The sequence below is a fragment of the Anomaloglossus baeobatrachus genome, chromosome 6 (genome assembly GCF_048569485.1).
Source record: "Anomaloglossus baeobatrachus isolate aAnoBae1 chromosome 6, aAnoBae1.hap1, whole genome shotgun sequence".
NCBI classification, from domain to species: domain Eukaryota; kingdom Metazoa; phylum Chordata; class Amphibia; order Anura; family Aromobatidae; genus Anomaloglossus; species Anomaloglossus baeobatrachus.
In genome coordinates this window covers 401,710,763-401,732,168 of record NC_134358.1, presented here as the reverse complement: position 1 = coordinate 401,732,168, position 21,406 = coordinate 401,710,763, and the positions used below count along the sequence as shown (strand labels likewise).

The 21,406-nt window shown below is 45.7% G+C and overlaps 1 protein-coding gene across 1 annotated transcript in view; it reads left to right on the top strand.

Moving 5' to 3' along the window:
* MATCAP2 (microtubule associated tyrosine carboxypeptidase 2) overlaps positions 1-21,406 on the top strand; it is a 46,262-nt gene that overhangs the window by 5,748 nt on the left and 19,108 nt on the right. Inside the window, exon 2 of the mRNA XM_075315130.1 lies at positions 16,951-17,627. Coding sequence (XP_075171245.1) covers positions 16,951-17,627 — 677 coding nt within the window. The remainder of the gene's footprint in view (positions 1-16,950; positions 17,628-21,406) is intronic.

Genomic DNA, 21,406 nt, shown 5'->3' with positions numbered 1-21,406 from the left:
TAACTTAATAATAATCTTTATTTCTATTGCACCAACATATTCCACAGCGCTTTACAATTCAGGGGTTCATATACAAGCATAAGTAACCGTTATAGAAGATACAATAATTAAAGCAAAAATAAAAACAAGCCTGCTCTTAAGAGCTTACAATCTACAATGGGGTGAGGTAGGGGGTGATACGAGATAGAAGTGCTTATTTACAATAACGATCCAGCCATCTAGAAGAAATGAGGGATGGATGAAAGTTGCATGAGTCGGTCATCAGCCAATCTTTGTAATGATTTTGGGTGCAGTGGAGTTTGAGAGAGAATTATGTTCTGAAAAATAGCAGAGCGGATATATATGAATTGACATTGATTACGGAGGGTGATAGACGCTCCCTAAAAAGCACATCTTTTTAGGGTAGCCTGAAGCTCTGCAAGTTGTGTAAATGAGCTGTTAGGATCTATGGGCCAAACACAGATCTGCATGAGAATCTGCCTTCAGAACTTAGTTTGAAAGAAAGGGGGTGTTACCAGTGTGAGACATGTAATGACTGACAGTCCGCTCTACTGATCTACATGTCTGATAATGGTAACACCCCCGTTCATTAAAAATAGGCTCTAGAGGCAGACTCTCATGCAGATCTGTGTCTGGCTCATAGATCTTAACAGCTCATTTACATATTAAGGAAAACATGGATTTCTCTGTTCTATGAAATTGGATCGCAGATATCAAGGTATCATTTTATTCAACTTCCTATGACCTACATGCCTATATAAATGGCTTAGGAAGGTTGAGCCTACTGACAGATTCCCTTTAATTTGGCAAAATTGTAAAGTGCTAAATTGTAAAGCAAGAAACTTCACAAATTTCCTGTTATTAAAAATCCTTCTGTTCTCAACAATAAAGAAACTTTCATTTATTTTGATTACTGTTTATTGTTTAGGTTATCGGCCACTACTGTATTTTATCAGGGATGGGAGGTCTACTAGGCAAGGAGCGCAGTGCTTCCAAGCTCTTTGGTATAGAGTTTGCAAGTGCTGGTTGGTTAATGAATCCGGCTCAGAGGCTTCTATACTGCAGTCATAGCTGCCTCAGCTTGCAGAACCAAAGAGTGAACAATTTAAGCCAGTGGCACAACCATGCTGTTGGCCTGAGCTGTCAATCTTCAGGAGCACATTGAGATTATTTGCATGGGAGTATATTAAAAATGTCACTTTTTCCTGATGTCAGATCTTTGAACACAATTTTTTCATAATGTAAAACCTCCTTTGAAGAATTTATTAGATGATTGCATAAATATAATATTACTTAATATTATAGACCTGCTAACAAATCTATGGAGCTTGTTTATGGGCTTGAATAATTAAAATGCTTTAAAAAGTCTGTGGTTTACAGTTCTGATACTAAATTACTGTGCTCTTCTCATTTACATGATTAACTGTGGTTTATTCTATCCCTATCAATGAATGAGTGGATGATGAAAGATGCATTAATGACCCACACTTACACATCTGTCACTACCTTCTATTAGTTTTCATGAAGAGGTAATTCAATTCTGCGTAATATGATAGATGTTCTTTTTCAGTATCATACAAAGCACTTGGTAAAACATTTTATAGAGATAAGATACATTTTTTATTGTTTTTTTTTTTAAAAAAACGCAATATACTAACAAATTAAAAAAAGCTTTCTTCATTTTCAAGTCCCTACTTTTCCTCCTACCAAGCATATATACTGATAACTCTTTCTGAACATGGGTTTAAATATCAGCAGTAGTTTGTACACAAAGAGATCAAGGAAACGGTTCTCTATTAGGAAAGGGTTCTTTACAGTTAGAGCAGTCAGACTGTGGAATGCCCTACCACAAGAGGTAGTAATGGCAAACACTATAACAGCATTTATAAAGGGCTGGATGATTTCATCAGTACACATATTGTCGGTTATAAATGATTTAGTGACAAAAATATATAATTGGTGGAAGAAGGTTTTTTTTAACCAATGTAACTATATAAAAAAAAAGGTCAGGTTACATGCTGCAGCCCATAGAAGTTTATGGAGACGTTGGGAGGAGGTGGAAGATGCTGCTGGAGAGACCAAGGGAAAGATACTAAGACATGGTGCAGTTTTTAGTGAGTATCATCCTTCACTCCACTTCAGTACCATGGCTGCCAACTTGATTTTCTTATTTTTTTCTTGACAGCTTATGAAATAAATCACGAATAGATAATATTTTTTGCTGATACATTGAAAAAGCATAATAAATCATTGTGATTGAGTGAATACATGCCTACAGGCCATAGTTATCACATGAAGACATCAGCTACATTCACTGTAAACTGATGATAATTACGGTCAGAATAATCTGTGTAAGTTTCGTCAGCTTGAAAAGAATCACGGAAGCCTTAAATTTTAACGGACGGAACAAAAAGATGCGTAATTTTTACGGACTGTCCTGGAATTATTAAACAGTTGGAAAACCTTTCTATTACTGTTATTTAATATCCTTTATGCTCCCTCTGCTTTGGTGGGTGTGCTAGAGAGACATAGGGGAGCAAGATCTCCTCTGTCCTATTTGTGCAGGGTATGGTAGTCATCATAATAGCTACAGTAGTTTCCACTCACTCTGGGGCTGAGCTTAGGGAAAGTGGACAAATGGAGGGGACACAATGGGACAATACTGATAAAAACGTATCTAAGGCTGGGTTCCAACAGTCATATCAAAATTTGGGCAAGCCGCGACTGCCCTTTAAGGATATGACTGGCATTGTGTGCAGCTCTGTGTGCTCATTCACATTGCATACAGGTGATAGAGCTGCTATTCATTGCATGCATTATCCTGGTCTGTAAAACAGTCCAAAGATGTGCTTACTGCAATTATTTTCATGCAGACCTGAACACTATGGAATAGCTCCTATTCTGTTGAATCCATTCCATGTTTTACATCAGACATATGGATAGGTCATTAATGTATTATGACAGGACAGCCCCTTTTAAGTTTTTAATGATGTGACTTATTTGAAAATCTGGTAGCTATCAGTTTAGGTGGCAGTAATATTGGAATACATTTACCTATTGCATTGATTGTGTGATAGGCCATGTGCAGGACATAAATTTAGATGTCTCCACCATGCCAAGGGTGCAAAAAGGAGTGGATGACCTTGATGTCACATCGGCCTAAGGCTAAAATAATGGCTCCCATGGGGGATAAAATAAATGTAGAGGGAGGGTTTTTGCAAAGTAGCAGTGGGTTCTAAGCAGTACAACTATGGGCTTAGAAGGCAAACGCTCTGCAAATCTATGTAGCACATCCATGCTAAGGCATGGAGTGCTATCTAGCAAAATAGTCAGGATTACCAGCAGATGGAGTCCTCAATATCAAATAAATTAATCTGTATGGAGGTACCCAAAGCCAGGAAAGTGCTACTGTAAAGCAAAAATGGTGCAACTAGAGGGTTTGCGTCTTCTAAATCTCTGAATGAGTGGAGGATAGTGAAAGACTATTGGTCTAAGCTAATAAGACACATAGGTTTACTGCAAATTTTTAACATCATGCATGCACAAAGCTTCGAGGTCTCTGCACAGGTGCTAGATTTAGCTCGGGTATGTGAAAGATGTAGGAGACGTTATCGGCATTGCTAGGCAAAATCTGGTGCCTGCGCAGAGACCTTGCTGGTTCGTGCATGCACACCTATGTATTTGGCTCTGTCCGCGGTAGGGAAAAGCGAAGTGCGCCTGTATGAGCCAGCAATGTCTCTGCGCAGGTGCAAGATTTTTCCCGACGACATGGATGGTGCAGGAGGCGTCATCCACGTCAATCATCACAAGAGGACGGCGATCAGCATGAAGAGGAGGGACAGGAGCCACAACCAGACCGGACACAGGGATTAACAGCATGGGAGATTTTCGAAAGGTATTTGTGGGGTCTACAAGGGGAGTCAGGGGAAAACATGCACCTTTATAGAATGCTGCACAGGTGCTGCTTAAGGTTCTAGTTTTTGTTTATACCTCAAAAATCTGGTGACAGGTTCCGTTTAATGAGGGTATAAAGTGCTCAGAATGCATCCATGTCTATCAATGAGAAAATGGTGCAGCTGCACAGTTCTTTCTCTTCCTGCCCCATAGTGAAATATTTGATCAGTTCATGACATCGGAGGAACCTGAAGGGGTGTCAGGTTTCCGGGTTTTCCAGTCCTCTTTTGAAAAAGCTTGCCCTCAGTTAACATGGAGTTTTGTGTTCTGTTGCCCTACTTCCTGTCCAGCTGCTTAAAAGGCCGCCTCTAAGCTTAGTCCAGTGCCTGAGTATACTGCTTGCTGTGTGCTCCTGCTTTGCTGCTGCTGCTACTTGATTACCTTTGGATCCTCCTGGAAATCTACCGACCGACTCTGGACCATACCCGGTTTCTTCAAACTGTGCCCGGACTCCGTCTGCCGTCTTTTGTCAGCACGTCTGCCCGGTTTCTTCCGGTTCATAACCATTCTGGACTTTCATTCCGTACGGACACTTCTGGACTTTACCGCTTGCCCCTTGTGTCCCGGCTGCACCGCATTTAGGCCTTCCGGGGTTGATTATCGGACAGTCCCTGTATAGGGGTTCGCTCTGGTGGTCTCCCTGGGGGAGTCCGGTGCGTGGCCCCGGGAATCCCCTTCGCTCCGTTTCAGAAAGGTATTTTTTTGTGTTTGTTATACTGTGTATTTCCGTTGTGTATCTACCGTGGTTACATATCATAAAAACATCTTGTACCACAAACTCGTCTCTGGCTGTCATTGCCCTAACGCTATCGAAATCCTCAAACATACAATAGTATTACAAGGGGACTTGCTCACCACTGTTAGTTTCCTGAAGGTCCTGAAACAATGTAACACAAAACAATAGAACAGGTTTAGCTGCAGGTTTCTTCATTATATCAGGTTTAGTGATCCATCGCATGCCTAAAAGGACAGTGTGTCAAGATAAATAAAAAACTACACACATTGTATTATTGTGTTCAGTGCGTTTTTTTGTGTGTACAATGTCACATACTTTAGAGCAGCATAAGTGCATAACAGTCTTGTGGCGCTGGGGCCCTGGTTTCGCATCCCATCAAGGAAAACATCTGCAAGGACATTTTATGTTCTCCCTGTGTTTATGAGGGCTTCCTCTGGGTTTTCTGGTTTCCTTGCATATTCCAACGTCATACTAACAAAGAATTTAGATTGTGAGCCCCAATGGGAACAGTGATGATGACGTCTGTAAAGTGCTGTGGAATTAATGGCACTATATAAGTGAGTAAAATAAAATATAAACATTGCACTGCTTTGTGTGGTATAATGAATGTTCATATGAATGTAGTATAATGTGGATGTTACTCCCTCTATACTGGAGCACTAAAATTAATGATATTGAATTCTGTCCACATAGACATATCAGGGCTTGTTTTTTGTGTGTCGACTTTTACTTTTGAATGACAAAGATTCATTATATCATGTGTTGTACTGGAAATCAGGGAAAAAATTCCAAGAGTGGCAAAATTGTGAAAAAAGTTGAATTTCTAATTGTTTTTTCTTTATTTACATTCTTCATTTTACAGTACAAATGACCAGGTCAGTATAATAACACAAATACCAAACATTCAGGTTTGTTTTTTTGACGAGATCCGTATTATTTTCAATTCTAAAGGGCGCTTTACACGCAGCGACATCGCTAGTGATGTCGCTCGTGAAAGCACCCACCGCCGTCGTTTGTGCGTCACAGGCAAATCGCTGTCCGTGGCACACAATATCGCTAGGCCCCGTCACATGCACTTACCTTCCTCTTTTCTAAGAGGGCGGTTCATGCGGTGTCACAGCGACGTCACACGGCAGGCGTCCAATAGAAGCCGAGGGGTGGAGAGCAGCCGCATGAAAGTCACGCCCATCTCGTTGCCGGAGGACGCAGGAAAGGTGTTGTTCCTCGTTCCTGGGGTGTCACACATAGCGATGTGTGCTGCCTCAGGAATGACGAACAACCTGCTTCCAAAAGCAGCAACGATATTTTGGAAATGGACGACGTGTCAACAATCAATGATTTGGTAAGTACTTTGCATCGTTAGCGGTCGCTCGTGCGTGTCACACGCAACGAGGTCGATAACAAGGCCAGATGTGTTTCACGAATTCCGTGACCACAACGACATCTCGTTAGCGATGTTGTTGCATGTAACGGGGCCTTTAGACAATGTTGCTTTGTAACAGCTTCTTTTTTGCGCCGTAATGTGATGTTGTTATTGGTACCATTTTGGAGTAAATACAATGTTTTTATTACCCCTTATTGCATTTATCACAGTGTTGCGGCAGCTGCAAAACTATAATTCTGACATTTCAGAATTTTCTCATTATGTCGTTTACCAGTGGGGTTAATTATTTTTAGATTTTACTAGACTGGACTATTACGGACATAGTGATACTACATATGTGCATTTTTTATTTATTTTTTAATAAGTGAAAGCGAGGTGATTTGAACTTTTATATATATTTTTAAAAAACATTCTTTTCACTTTTTACTGTATTTGTTGGTCTTCTTAGGAGAATTGAACCTGCTATCATCTGATCGCTTGTACTACATACAGCAATGCTATAGTACCGCTGTGTATAGTGAAAATCATGGTCTCCTATGAACGTCAGCTACAGGCTGGCTTTCACAGACGTACTGTCATAATAGGCACGTGGGTCTTGAACAGACCTCTGACCATTATGGAAATCCATCGGCACCTTGCGATCAAGCCACATGTGTGCTGATGAGTGCATAGAATGATGTGCCAGCATGCTGTAAATCCACTGTCAGAGATTGACTGTGATATTTAACAGGTTAACAGTCACTAGTTAAGCGCCGCTCCACCCATGGTTGTTAGAGGCAGATGATGGCTGAATATCACAGCCATCAAATGCTAGGAAAGATGTGGGCTCAGCATTCGAGTGTGTATCAAAGTCAGGGAGGCGACATATTACATAAATATACAGTATGTCATATTTCGGGAAGTGGTTGAAGGGGTTGTCTGGCCTTTGGTTACAAGTCTGCAATCACTTTTTGTGACTGCAGACTTGTGAATTCTCATAGTCTGTGCACTGTCAGGATTTGTTAGTGCCAGGAGGTCATGTGACCACAAGCATGCGATTTGCATACTTCCAGCCACATTCCAGCTAGACATATACGGCTTCACTCAATTCACTTGTTTTGATCCCACCCACGCACGTTTAATCGGCATGTGACTGCATGTATGAAAATCTCATACTTATGGTCATGTGACCACCTGCACCCAGCGCCAGAGAATCCTGGCAGTATGCGCACTGCACGCTGTGAAGGTCCACATAGAGTGACTGTAGATTTTATACTTCAAGGCTGAACAACCCCTTTAAATCACCTGGCCAGTTTTAATTATCAGGAATTTTTTTCTAGTTTTTTATGGTGTAAATGTGGAGGGTGTTCTATAGTAACATACATAATATAGTCTGAAAAAAACATGGTTATTCTCTATAGGGGGAAAAACGTCCAGCACCGAGAAGACACTGCTACTGTATTTAATGCAAATGTTGGTATGACGCCCCAGGGCTGTAGGGTACTTGGTCCCGGACGTGTGTGACACTCAGGGGAGTCGTGGTCGCGGCCGATGCCCAGTTTTGTGACCCTGGGGGTCAGTCCAAATAAAAAGGGATAAAAATAAAAGAAAATAAAACAAAAAAGTTTGTCAACTACGCCACTAGTGGTGTGCGGCGAGGTTATTTGAAGCCGCTGCTGCAGGGTCCTGCTGGGGCTGATGGAGTAGTGCAGCTTAGGTGTTTTGGGCCCTCTGCAAACAGGGCTGGACCCCAGCAGTGGATGATGGGGATTGTAGTAGGGAACAGTCAGTGTATGTGTACAGAGGCGGTAAGGAAACAGTCCACACCAGTATTGCAGTTTTAACTTGCCTTGTTTTTACTTGAGTGTTTTGACCAGCTGGTGCCGGATCCAGGTGTTCCCACTCCCCTTGTTCTCCATGCCAGCTGTCACCTGAGTTGGCTGTCCTCCATGCACACTTATTGTTGATGGGCTCCCATGGCCTAGAGCTACTTGGGAACCCCTCCGTTTCTGTCTTGGTCCTATTGCAGGCAGCCTGGACTCTTTAAGGGGTTCAATCCCTCTTTGCTGCTGATGCTTCAGACTCTTTGGTTAGCGATGGACCCTGGAGATCTTCTCGCCTCGCAGATATAACAGTTGACCATAAAGTGTCCCACTGTCCTAGGGTCTGCACCCTGCCTCGTGCTGAGTCCTGTGAGCCTAGGTTCCAGACTTCCACTGGTGCCCCGTGCTCCCTGAAGTTTTCCACTTCCACAGGTAAATCAAAGTCCCTGGAGTCCTGGTCCCTTACACCACAGTCCCTCACTCCTGCTACACCACTCTGTTGTTACTTCAGGTCTTTTCCTTTCTTTCTGTACTTTCACTCTTTCACTGCTACTCCTCTCCTACTCCCCTTCACTTCCTTTTCTGACTGACTGAACACTTCCTCCCGCCAACTTTCCAAATGACCACTGGCCCCTCCCCTTGCTGGGTCTCTCCCTACAGATTGGGTGGCGACTAGTGGCAGTCTCCCAGTTTGGTGTTTGGGTTGTGTGTGGCCTGAAGATGCTGGTCGGTTGACTGGCTTGGGTTTCCAGTTACATTTTGTGGTACCTGGTACCGCAGGGGTGCTACAGTGGTCATGTCATTTGTATCCTATCTTTAAGATCCTTGGTTGTTAACTTGTGGTATATGTACCCTAGAGGTCCCACCATGTGGTGTTTACACTATCCTTATTCTCTGCTTTCAATACCACAGCACAATATTGATCACAGGGATATTGTAATGTTATGTATGTGTAGTAGATACATGGCCTACAAATATTGAAAGAGCACATTCCTTCTTACTTTTCAGACCATACTGTTGTTTCCTTTACTCTTCCTCTAAGGCCGGGGTCAGATGAGCGTATGTCATCTGATGAGAGAGAGCATTGGATGCCATATTGTCGCGGGCGGAGGAGGGGACGCCGCGCTCTCCCACTGCTCGGGTCCGGCTGCCGCTGCTGCTGCGGCCTGCTGCTGCTCGGTGCTCGAGCGATGAGCCGGATCCCGGGGACTCGAGCGGCGCTCCTTGCCCGTGAGTGAAAGGGGACTGGTTTTTGGGATGGTTTATTGTCCGTGACGCCACCCACGGTTGTGGTGATTGTGTGGACACCACCGCTGCTCTGTATGGGGATCCCGGGAGCGATGACAGGGAGCAGCAAAGTTGTTGGTACTCCCCTCCGTGGGTAGGGGGGTAGTTGTCCCGGGGCCCAGTGGGCGAGGTGGGTGATGAGGGATGGCGGGGCCGGTGCAGGGCTTGGTGGGGTGCAGGGACGCGGGGGCAGCGCTGTGCCTCACGGCACTGTGGTACTCACTCATCCTGAGACGGGGACACAGTTCTCGGTAAAACACACGGCTGGAAAGACGGTTCCCACGGATGGCTGCAGTTGCTGTTCCCCAGTAGTTGATGGTGACGGTCCCTTTTCCTGCACCTGAGATGATGATGGTAGCGATGGGTTCCCACCGGTAACCCGCTCCCCGACTTGGTTATGGGCCGGAGGAGCCCTACTTTGCCCGCAGGCGCTGGCCCTGAGAAACTGGTGCCCTGGCGGTGGCGGTGTCTCTCTCTAACGGTCGGACTGTTGCCTTCAATCGGGACTTGGTTGTTGGGAGACCCAGAGGTCCCCTTCACTGACGGATTTGGCAAATTCACGGCGACTCCTAGCCTTGCCGGGATCCGAAAGGCCCCTGCCAATGGTGCTGACTGCTCTTCGTATACCGCTCCGGTACCGCCGGGCCACCACCTGTCCACGGTCCTTCCGGCAACCTCCAAGCAGCCTCTCCTGCAGACAGTCACCGCCGTCTGCTGACCTTGCTGTCTCAGTCCGGGGCACACACCCGGACCAACTTCAGGCTTTCTCAACTGTCACTGTCTCTTCCACTTTACTCCTCTCTCTTGCTCCTCTACCACTTCACTTCCACTTCAGCTCTCACTACTCTGAACTCTAACTTCTAACTCCTTTTACTTCCTCCTCCAAACTCTATCTGCCTGGTTTTCCCGCCTCCAGGGCTGTGAACTCCTCGGTGGGCGGAGCCAACCGCCTGGCCCACCCCCTGGTGTGGACATCAGCCCCTGGAGGAAGGCAACAAGGATTTTTGTGTAGCTTTGGTGTACCTATCTGAGGTGTAGGGTGTGGTGGTGTTATGACCTGTGACCCCTGGCTTGCCCAGGGCGTCACATTCCCCCTTAGCAAAATGCAGACCGTCCGCGGGCTGCCTGTCCAACACCGGTTTTATTTTTCTGAAAAGATATAAAAACATGACATACAAATAAAATAACTTCATCCCACATCGGGAGGTTCATTTCTTAAACGTTACATAACATTTCAAACGGTTGCGGCTGCCGCTCTCTCCCACCCAAGTAACCTGGCCCTGATGCTGCCCCTAAAACCCAGGCAGCACCCCTTGACCCCATTCCTGAACCAGTTACCCGAGTGGGATCTGTCCTTCCCCTCCAGAGGGTAGCTACCGGTTCCGGTGGTGGCTGGGCCCCAGCCTGCTCCACTGCGGGCCCTCCCTCCAATCTGCCTCTCCGGAGGCGATAACGGTTAGCTGCAACAACAGATTTTATTTACAAGCCACTAACGTTTGTGGTTGCCCTGCAAGTTCACGGGCTTGTCCATAGAGAGTTCCCTATGCAGCTAGATGGTCCCCACGGGGACAACAATGCCGGCAACGGCCGGTTCCAATCACGGTAGATAATCAGGTTACTGTTCGGTAATCATTTTTCATTTTCTTCAAAACTTTCAACTTTTAAACATACATACTTTCTTCCCACTGGTGGTCCCTACCGGGACGGTGCAACGGTGCATCATTCTGAGTTCTCGACATCACCTGAGGGAGGTGGCGCAGCGCTCACACGGGACTCCTGGCTGCCCCTCAACTTAGCATCCAGCGCGAACCACCCCCTCTCCCCAAAGTGCCGGGTGTATTGGACTATGTCGCCCGGCATCAGGTTACGACCGGGGTGCTCCTCTGCTAGGTGAGCATTCACATCCCGCCGGGCTATAAACACTTCAGCCTCCAGGCCCGGTTCATAAATAAATCAATAGCCCCGGCGGACATCAAACCGCCTCACCTGCCCTTCATACAGCGGGCCCCGGGCCCGGAAGGTAGCTTGTCTCAGGCTCTCCTTCTCCCGGATCGTACGGGCCACCATCTCCACCTTCTTTCTCTCTCGTTCACCGATTTCCAGGCCCAACGGTACCGGCTCCCTGTCCCAGTACGGCGCTGCTGCGAGCTCCGGCGCACGGGTCGGGCCCCGCGAGACCTGTTGGACATTGCCCACTGCTGGTACTCTGGACGACAGGTCCCGCAGTGACTTGGCCTTAGACGCTGCCTTGCATCGGCAACCCGGCGCAACCTCAGCCGAGGTGTGGGGGATGGGCACAGGGGCTTTCCGCGGCTGGGCCTTCGGCACGGAGCGGGCTATCGGCTCCGGCTCGGGGACTTTCTTGGGGGACGCCTCCGGTTCGGTTTTCGGGGCTTTCCATGGCAGCACCTCCGATCGACTACGGGCTCCGGCTGCAGGTCGGTCCGCCTGGGCGGACATGCTGGGTATCGCTACCGGTTGCGGTGGTAGCGGGCCTAGTGGCGGGGTCACGGCTTCCAGGACGGGTGGCGAGGGAGGCAGCAGGGCGAGAGGGTTTAGACCGGGTCCCGCAGCCGCGATGACCGGCCCTTCAAGGGCATCGGGGCGTGGGTCACTCACCCTCCCTTCCTCCGCTTCCTCCTCGCGTCTCCGCACGGTCGCTATGACATCCACCATGTCGGTCTCCCACGCCTCCATGAGGAGCTGCATTTTCACCTGCAGCCTCTGGTAGAGCTGCGCGGTCCGGATCTCCACCCACGCCGCGGTTCCTGGCGCGGGGGCTACGGTGCTGCGGGACGGCATCCACATGTTGCTGGCGGCTTCTCCCAGGAACAAGATGGCTGCAGAGTCCTGGCGTCCCTGCCTTTATAACCGCAGCTACATGCGACCAGTCGCCATTTCATCCCCCTTAGCCTCTTTTCGGCCCCTTCTCTATCGGGGCGGGGTTTTGGCCTTCGCGCCTCCGCTACTCGAGAAGACGCTCGAGCGGGAACTCTTCGCGACAAAGATGGCGACTTCTGAAATTTTCCGGCCGGACACCTCCGGCGGTCACAAGGCGCACCTCTACCCAACGGCAGAGTGGTAAGATCCTGTTCGTGACGCCAAGTTGTCGCGGGCGGAGGAGGGGACGCCGCGCTCTCCCACTGCTCGGGTCCGGCTGCCGCTGCTGCTGCGGCCTGCTGCTGCTCGGTGGCTCGAGCGATGGGCCGGATCCCGGGGACTCGAGCAGCGCTCTTCGCCCGTGAGTGAAAGGGGATTGGGTTTTGGGATGGTTTATTGTCCATGACGCCACCCACGGTTGTGGTGATTGTGTGGACACCACCGCTGCTCTGTATGGGGATCCCGGGAGCGATGACAGGGAGCAGCAAAGTTGTTGGTTCTCCCCTCCGTGGGTAGGGGGGTAGTTGTCCCGGGGCCCAGTGGGCGAGGTGGGTGATGAGGGATGGCGGGGCCGGTGCAAGGCTTGGTGGGGTGCAGGGACGCGGGGGCAGCGCTCTGCCTCACGGCACTGTGGTACTCACTCAGCCTGACACGGGGACACTGTTCTCGGTAAAACACACGGCTGGAAAGACGGTTCCCACGGACGGCTGCAGTTGCTGTTCCCCAGTAGTTGACGGTGACGGTCCCTTTTCCTGCACCTGAGATGATGATGGTAGCGATGGGTTCCCACCGGTAACCCGCTCCCCGACTTGGTTATGGGCCGGAGGAGCCCTACTTTGCCCGCAGGCGCTGGCCCTGAGAAACTGGTGCCCTGGCGGTGGCGGTGTCTCTCCCTAACGGTCGGACTGTTGCCTTCAATCGGGACTTGGTTGTTGGGAGACCCAGAGGTCCCCTTCACTGACGGATTTGGCAAATTCACGGCGACTCCTAGCCTTGCTGGGATCCGAAAGGCCCCTGCCAATGGTGCTGACTGCTCTTCGTATACCGCTCCGGTACCGCCGGGCTACCACCTGTCCACGGTCCTTCCGGCAACCTCCAAGCAGCCTCTCCTGCAGACAGTCACCGCTGTCTGCAGACCTTGCTGTCTCAGTCCGGGGCACACACCCGGACCAACTTCAGGCTTTCTCAACTGTCACTGTCTCTTCCACTTTACTCCTCTCTCTTGCTCCTTTACCACTTCACTTCCACTTCAGCTCTCACTACTCTGAACTCTAACTTCTAACTCCTTTCACTTCCTCCTCCAAACTCTATCTGCCTGGTTTTCCCGCCTCCATGGCTGTGAACTCCTCGGTGGGCGGAGCCAACCGCCTGGCCCACCCCCTGGTGTGGACATCAGCCCCTGGAGGAAGGCAACAAGGATTTTTGTGTAGCTTTGGTGTACCTATCTGGGGTGTAGGGTGTGGTGGTGTTATTACCTGTGACCCCTGGCTTGCCCAGGGCGTCACAATATACTAATGACCCCCATACCCTGCTGCGAGCGTGATCCGATGTTCATGCGACTGTGATCCCATCCTGTGATTGGATTACCGGTACAGAGAAGAGGGGGAGATTAATCTCTCTATCTTCTCCACTGCCTATCTCTGCGTATATTGTACAGCAGTCTGATGTTTCACATGCACCAATAGACTTGCATGGGTATTCGTGAGGTGAGACTTGTTGACAATCGTAGTCTGAGAAAAAAAATTGCAGATTGGAACTTTCCCATAGAATAACAATGGTCCAAGTGGATTGCAATTTTTTTTTAATCACATTTCACTAGTCCGATTTACACACTCGAGTGCAAGAACTCTAAAGCGGGCTTTACACGCTGCGACATCGCTAGCAATGTTGCGAGCGATAGCACCCACCCACGTTGGTGGCGCGTCAGGGGGTGATCGCTGCCGTAGCGAACAATATCACTATGGCAGCGTCAAATGCAATTACCTGTTGACCGACGTCGCTGTGGCCGCCGAACAATCTCTCCTTTAAGGGGGAGGTTTGTTCGGCGTCACAGCGGCGTCACTAAGCGGCTGCCCAATAGAAGTGGAAGGACGGAGATGAGCGGCCGGAACATCCCACCCACCTCCTTCATTCCTCATTGCTGGCGGCCGCAGGTACAATGTTGTTCCTCGTTCCTGCGGTGTCACACGTAGCGATGTGCGCTGCCGCAGGAACGACAAACAACCTGCATTCCAAATAAGGAACGATTTTTTAAAAATGAACGACATGTACACGACGAACGATTTGACACCTTTTTGCAATCGTTACTGATCGCAAAAAGGTGTCACACACAATGACATCGCTAACAAGGCTGGATGTGCGTCACCAACACCGTGACCCCGACGATATCTCGTTAGCAATATCATTCTGTGTAAATGGGCCTTAACACTCAAAATAGGGTTATTTATATTGTAAATAAATATATTTTAGATCATGTATTATATGCACAGCTAGTAACAGTTGAGTGAAGATCTTTGGGGCAGTCTCAATGGTATAGTGTTAAGGTTAATCCACTGGTGGACACAGACAGAAGGCCCCTTTGCAAGAAAAGTATATGGGCCCTCTTCAATCCTATAACTCATCAAAATGCACAATTCCACCTGGTTTGGAGGTAAAAATAGGCCCCCTTATCTCTTGGGCCTATGGCTACACCAATGATATGTCCGCCCCTGGGTTAATCTACAAGAAAACCTTACAGTTCCTGCCAATACCAGCATCAGGGATTAGGGGACCAATTACTGACTGATCCTTTCTTGCACTCTAACCTGTAAGCGGGCTTTACACACTGCGATCTCGCTAGCGAGATCGCAAGTGATCGTACCCACCCCCGTCGGTTGTGCGACATGGGCAAATCGTTGCCCGTCGCGCACAACCTCGCTTACACCCGTCACACATTGTCGCTTACACCCGTCACACTTACCTGTCCTGCGACATCCTCTCTAAGGGGGCGGGTCGTGCGGCATCACACGCCAGCCATCCAATAGAAGTGGGGGGGCGGAGATGAGCGGGACATAAACGTCCCGCCCACCTCCTTCCTTCCGCATAGCCGGTGGAGGCAGGTAAGGAGATGTTCCTCACTCCTGCGGTGTGACACACAGCGATGTGTGCTGCCAAAGGAACGAGGAACAACATCGCTAATTAGAAGAAAACTATTTTTTGTTTCAGGACGACCTCTCCGCGGCAAACGATTTTGGCCGCTTTTGCGATCGTTTTAGGTCGCACATAAGTGTCACACACTGCGATATCGTTAATGACGCCGGATGTGCGTCACAAACAACGTGACCCCAAAGAAAATTCATTAACGATATCGTAGCATGTAAAGCCCGCTGTAGACCAAGCCCAAACCATAGTCTTGTGATGTGTTACAACTGGAAGAACTTTAGATGTGTTCAATTCACACTGACAATCTCCACTGTAATGGAGCCCTGTGCAGCAGTTTCTCCATGCCATAGATTTTGGATATAACTTCAGTTATTTCTAATGTACTGAAGCTGCACATTTACTTGGTTATGTTTCTTTATTATGCAATGCTGTAAATGAGATTATACAATTTGCAATCATGTTTTCCTTTCAATACTTATTTTTGTATTAAAATTCCCATTATAATACATCGAAGTAGGCAATAAAATTCAAGAAGATAGTTACAGCACTGATAGGTAAAACAAACAGTCCGTTTCACCATAGTGATTACGCCACAATTTATGGTGTTAATCACTTTTAAAAGACATACATTTCTTGCACAAATCAGAGTTGCATAAAAAATGTGTAATTTTTAGAGTATTGACACCATATGGGCAGAGTTGGGGCAGGATGAGGCGGTGATGCAATAACTTTTCCAATACATGACAAGTGGTAGCATTCCTTACATTAGAAATCTTACTCCAGTCCCTGACTAGAATAATATTTGTGGCAAGCACGCCACGTGCTAGATGCTCCTGATTCATTAAGAGGCATGTATCTCCGAATGAATCTGGAACGTCTGACTCCAACATGCCCCTCATCAAAACCAGTGTGGACATTGCTGGTCTTGATGAATCGGGACATTATTATCTTTAAGGAATAGTGCAAATGCAGAAGGGGCAGACTGCTTTTGCGCTATTGCTTGAAGATAAAGCTTTTCATGTTACTGCTGATTGGTATTTCTTTCATCTTGCATTGGACTGAATACATTTCTACTCCAAGAATCTAAGCACCACCAATTAATACATTTTTATTTTGCTCCTATTGAGGCTAGCCAGCCTATGCACATATGGTTCTTAAAGGGGTTGTCCAGTCTAATATGACATGTGTGCACTCACTCTATATGATTGCAGACGTATGAATCCTCACACTGTACACGCTGTACGCTGTGAGGATTTGCCGGTGTCGGAGTAGGAAACGCCGGTCACGTGTCCGTGAGCATGTGATATGCAAACTCCCGGCCAGTATCCGAATACATGGGAACGGCCTCGCTACCCACTGGCATTAATTGAGGATGCACCCATCTGGTCAGATTCTCGTTGGCAGTATGGATATCACATACTTTATTCTCCTCTGATAGAAGAGAAAACCAAAATCCATCAATGATAATGTGAACAGACCCTAATGTTTTTTATGTTTATATTTTATTTTATTACATATACAGTAGATACTATGGAAGCAATAATTTGCTCAACTGCTTTGTGTGGAATATAATAGCTTCAAACTGAGGCTTTTTATGTAAGAAGAGATAAAAAACTTTTTTTCCACTGTAGTTGCTATTAGAAAACAGGAATCTTGCCCTCCCATTGGTGGAGGATACTTAATAGACAGCTATTTCTGTGCTACTGATTAACAGCGTCTTTCCAGCTTGTGATCTAATATAATTTATGTTTTTATATTTACTGTAGAAACGCTTCATTGGCCTAAAAAGGAACTGTCTCGAAAATCTGTTCTGATTGTGGAAAAAGTGTGCAATGCGGAGAATACAAAAAATACGCAAGGGCTGTCTATGAGCGTGCTGCGAGACACATTTACTACTGGAACCAGCAGTTATAACGTTTTGCTTCAGAGCAAAGAGGAAAAGAAACAACAATCTCAAAAAGAATCATCTGGGGCACAAAACAAAAAACGTAGGAAAGGGACGAAACTGTCCAGTACATTACGCAGCAAAGAATATCATAAAACACGCCCTTCATCCCAAAACAACTCCTGGATGTATGCCCGAAGGAACATGTCAAGTTATAACTCTAAAGCGAGAGGATCCAGTGCTAAGTATCCACAAAGCATTTCTGTGGCTGGAAACAGCATAGGATTCTCACTGAGGCCTAAAATCAAGACCAGGAGAAAACATTACTTTTCCAGCCTAACAAGTGGAAAGGAGCCTGAAGTTTCAAAGCCAAAGGAAGACGTCACCGGGAAGAGATTTTGTATTTTAAATGCCATAAAGCCATTTAATGTTGAAAAAGAAAAAATTAAATTTTTTAAGTCTGCATTTATATACAATCCTCAGTTTGAATATGCCAATCCTGCACTGCCAAACGTCTTAGCGAAGCACAGCCATGCCTCTGACAAGTTTCTTAAACAGGTAATAATGAGACTTTTCAATGGAGTTATATAAAAAAGGGGTCTATGATGACACTGTTCTTTATGTGGGGCATTTTGCTGGGGGACAGTCTGTTGGCAATGCTCATTGGGAGCAGTATACTGACGCTGGTTATGATAACTCTTTGGAAGAATGGTGTAGCTGTTCTTTTGCATGGTTTTATAAGAAATTAGGATTGACTATTTAAAGTGCACATAGTATATTTTAACCCGTTCACCCCGGGTGAGTTTCCGTTTTTCATTATTGTTTTTTGCTCCCCTTGTTCCGAGAGCCATAACTTTTTTATTTTTTTTTTTTCAATATAGCCATATGAGGGCTTATTTTTTGCAGAGCAAGTTGTACTTTTTAATAAAATCATTAATTTTACTATACTGAAAAACAGGAAAAAAATTCCAAGTGCAGTGAAATTGCAAAAAGAAGTGCAATTGCGTAAAAGTTTTTGGGGTCTTTTATTCAAAGTGTTCACTTTATAATAAAATTGTTGTCAGTGTGATGCCTCAGGTTGGTACAAGTTCATAGATAACAAACATGTATAATTTACTTTTATGCAAGGGGTTAAAAAAAATTCTGAAGTTGGTCCAAAAAAGAGTAGTGCTTTTGTCGCCATTTTCTAAAACCCACAGAGTTCTAATTTTTCGGTATCTGGAGATCAGTGAGGGCATATTTTTTTTGCGTCTTGAGTTGTTTACCCACAATTTTGGAAAGGTGCCAACAATTTTGTCCCATTTTGGGGGGGTTTGTGGGAAAAGATGTCCAATTTGCCTTTTTTACTCTGTTTTTTTGTGTGTTATTCCAATACAGACAAAGGAAATAACCATGTGTATAACAAAACATGTCATTGCAATAATTTTATGCCAGAAATACTTACCTTTCTGGAATAATTTCAAGGGTGCCAATACTTTCAGCCATGACAATATCTTTAACTCATTCCCCCCAAAGCATCTTCTTCCTTCTTGATCAGGCCAAATTTTTCTATTATGAAAATGTTTTTTTGTTTGACATGTTGTACTTCATGTTAGTGGTAAATTGTAGTTAATATGATTTGCATTTATTTATGAAACTATCGAAAATGTGAAGGAAAAAAAAAATCTCAATTTTCAAAATTTGAATTTTTATGCCTTTAAACAAATAGTTATACCATACAAAATAGTTAATAAATAACATTTCCCACATGTCTACTTTACATCAGTATCATTTTTTAAACATTTGATTGTTAGGCAGTTAGAAGAGCTAAAAATGTATAAGCAATGTCTCTTTTTTCTAACACAATTTACAAAAACAAGTTTTTTTAGGAACCACATCACATTTGAAGTGACTTTGAGGGGCCTCTATGACAGAAAATACCAAACGTTTTAAAAACTGCCCCCTCAAAGTGAACACAACCACAATCAAGAAGTTTATTAACTCTTTACATGTGTTACAGAAATTAAACCAGTGTTGAAGGAAAAATTGAAAATTTTACTTTTACCCACAAAAAATATTGATTTAGCGACAAATATTGCATTTTCACAATGATAATAGTAGAAATGGACTATATAATTTGTTGGGCAATTTCTCCTGAGTAAGTAGATTCCCCATTTGTGGTGGAGGACTACTTCTTGTGTACATAGAAAGGCTCAGAAGGAAGGATCAGCATTTGACTTTTGGAGCGCAAAATTGGCTGGAATCATTAGTGGACGCCATATCGCGTTTACAGAGCCCTTGATGTGCCAAAATAGTGGAGCTTCCCCACAATTGACCCCATTTTGAAAACTAGGCCCGTCAAGGAATTTATCTAGAGGGGTGGAGAGCACCTTCAACCCACAGGTGTTTCACAAAATTTTATAAAATTAAGCAGTGAAAATAAGAAATCACATTTTTCTCACAAAAATGTTTCTTTAGTCCCAAATTTTGCATTTTCACAAGGATAACAGGAGGAAATACACCATACAATTTGTTATGCAATTTTTAATTAGCGATATGTGATGGAAAACTACTCTTTGGGCAAATGGCAGAGCTCAGAAAAGAAGCAGCACCATTTGTCTTTTGGAGCGCAAAATTGTCTAATAAATAGCAGATGCCATGTTGCATTTGTGGAGAGACCGATTTGCCTAAACAGTGGAAACTGCCACAAGTGACCCATTTTGGAAACTATACCTCTCAAAGAATTTATTGAGAGGAGTGGTGAGCACCTTAAACTCACAGGTGCGTCACAGAATTTTATATCATTGAGTGGTGAAGAATAATTACATTTTTACCAGTAAAATTTCAATTTTAATTTCTATAAGGGCTAATAGGAAAAAATAAACCACACATTTTGGCTTGAATAGATTGCAAATGCTATGTCACATTTCAAGAGCCCTTGATATGCCAAACCAGCTTATGCCCCGCACCTGACCCTATTTTGGAAACTACACCTCTCCAGGAATATTTCTAGGGGTACAGTGAGCATTTTAACCCACAGTCAATTTATAGAACTGTATAACATTGGGCTAAGTAAATGAAAAATTCCCCATCTAATATATAAAGCAGAGTGTATGTATGTATGTGTGTATGTATGTCCGCTAAAGGAATCCGCACCGTCGCATTTACAATCACGAAATTTTGCACAGACACCCCATGTGACTCAGGGAACGTCATAGACTATGTTTGGGTGGGAAAATTTAACCCCGCGCTTTACAGTTACTCTCCAAAAATCCTGCATCCATTAAACTGAATGGAGCTGGGAGCTGCAGGCTATTCATAGCAACTGTCAGTGGTTGCTATAAGAACAAAATAAACTGTTAGTATAAGAATTCTATGTGTGAGGTAATAAGATGTTGGTGGTGAGACAGAGACACAGACAGAGACACAGACAGAGACACAGACAGAGACACGGGCAAAGAGACAGACCGGGAAAGAGACAGACGGGCAAAGAGACAGACGGGCAAAGAGACGGACGGGCAAAGAGGCAGATGGGCAAAGAGACAGATGGGCAAAGAGACAGATGGGCAAAGAGACAGACGGGCAAAGAGACAGACGGGCAAAGAGACAGATGGGCAAAGAGGCAGATGGGCAAAGAGACAGACTGGGAAAGAGACAGACTGGGAAAGAGACAGACGGGGAAAGAGACAGACCGGGAAAGAGACAGACGAGGAAAGAGACAGATGAGGAAAGAGACAGCCCTGGGAAGAGACAGACCTGGAAAGAGACAGACCTGGAAAGAGACAGCCGGTCAAAAAGACAGCCGTGCAAAGAGACAGCCGGGCAAAAAGACAGACGGACAAAGAGACAGACCGGCAAAGAGACAGATGGGCAAAGAAACAGACGGGCAAAGAGAGAGACAAAGACACACACATATAGACAGACACAGAGATAAAGAGAGACAGACAAATACAGAGATTGAGACAGATAGACTGATACAAATACAGACAGAGAGATAGAAACAGACAGACTGAGACATAGACCCAGACAGACAAGGAAAGAGACAGACAGACAGACAGACAGCGACACACAGACAGAGACTGGGAGAGAGACAGAGAGACAGTTACTATCCCGGGCAACGCCCGGGTACTACAGCTAGTTTTCAAATAAAATGTTTCTTTGTCCGCAAGTTTTTAGTTTCAAAATGGGTAATAGGAGAAAATGAAGGGTACAATTTGTTAGGCAATTTCTCCTGAGTACGCAATACCCCATATGTGGTCAAAAATTACAGTGTAAAGTTCAGAAGGGAAGAAGTGCCAAGTTGGAGTACAGATATTGCTGAAATGGTTTGTGGGTGCCATGTTGCATTGGCAGAGCCC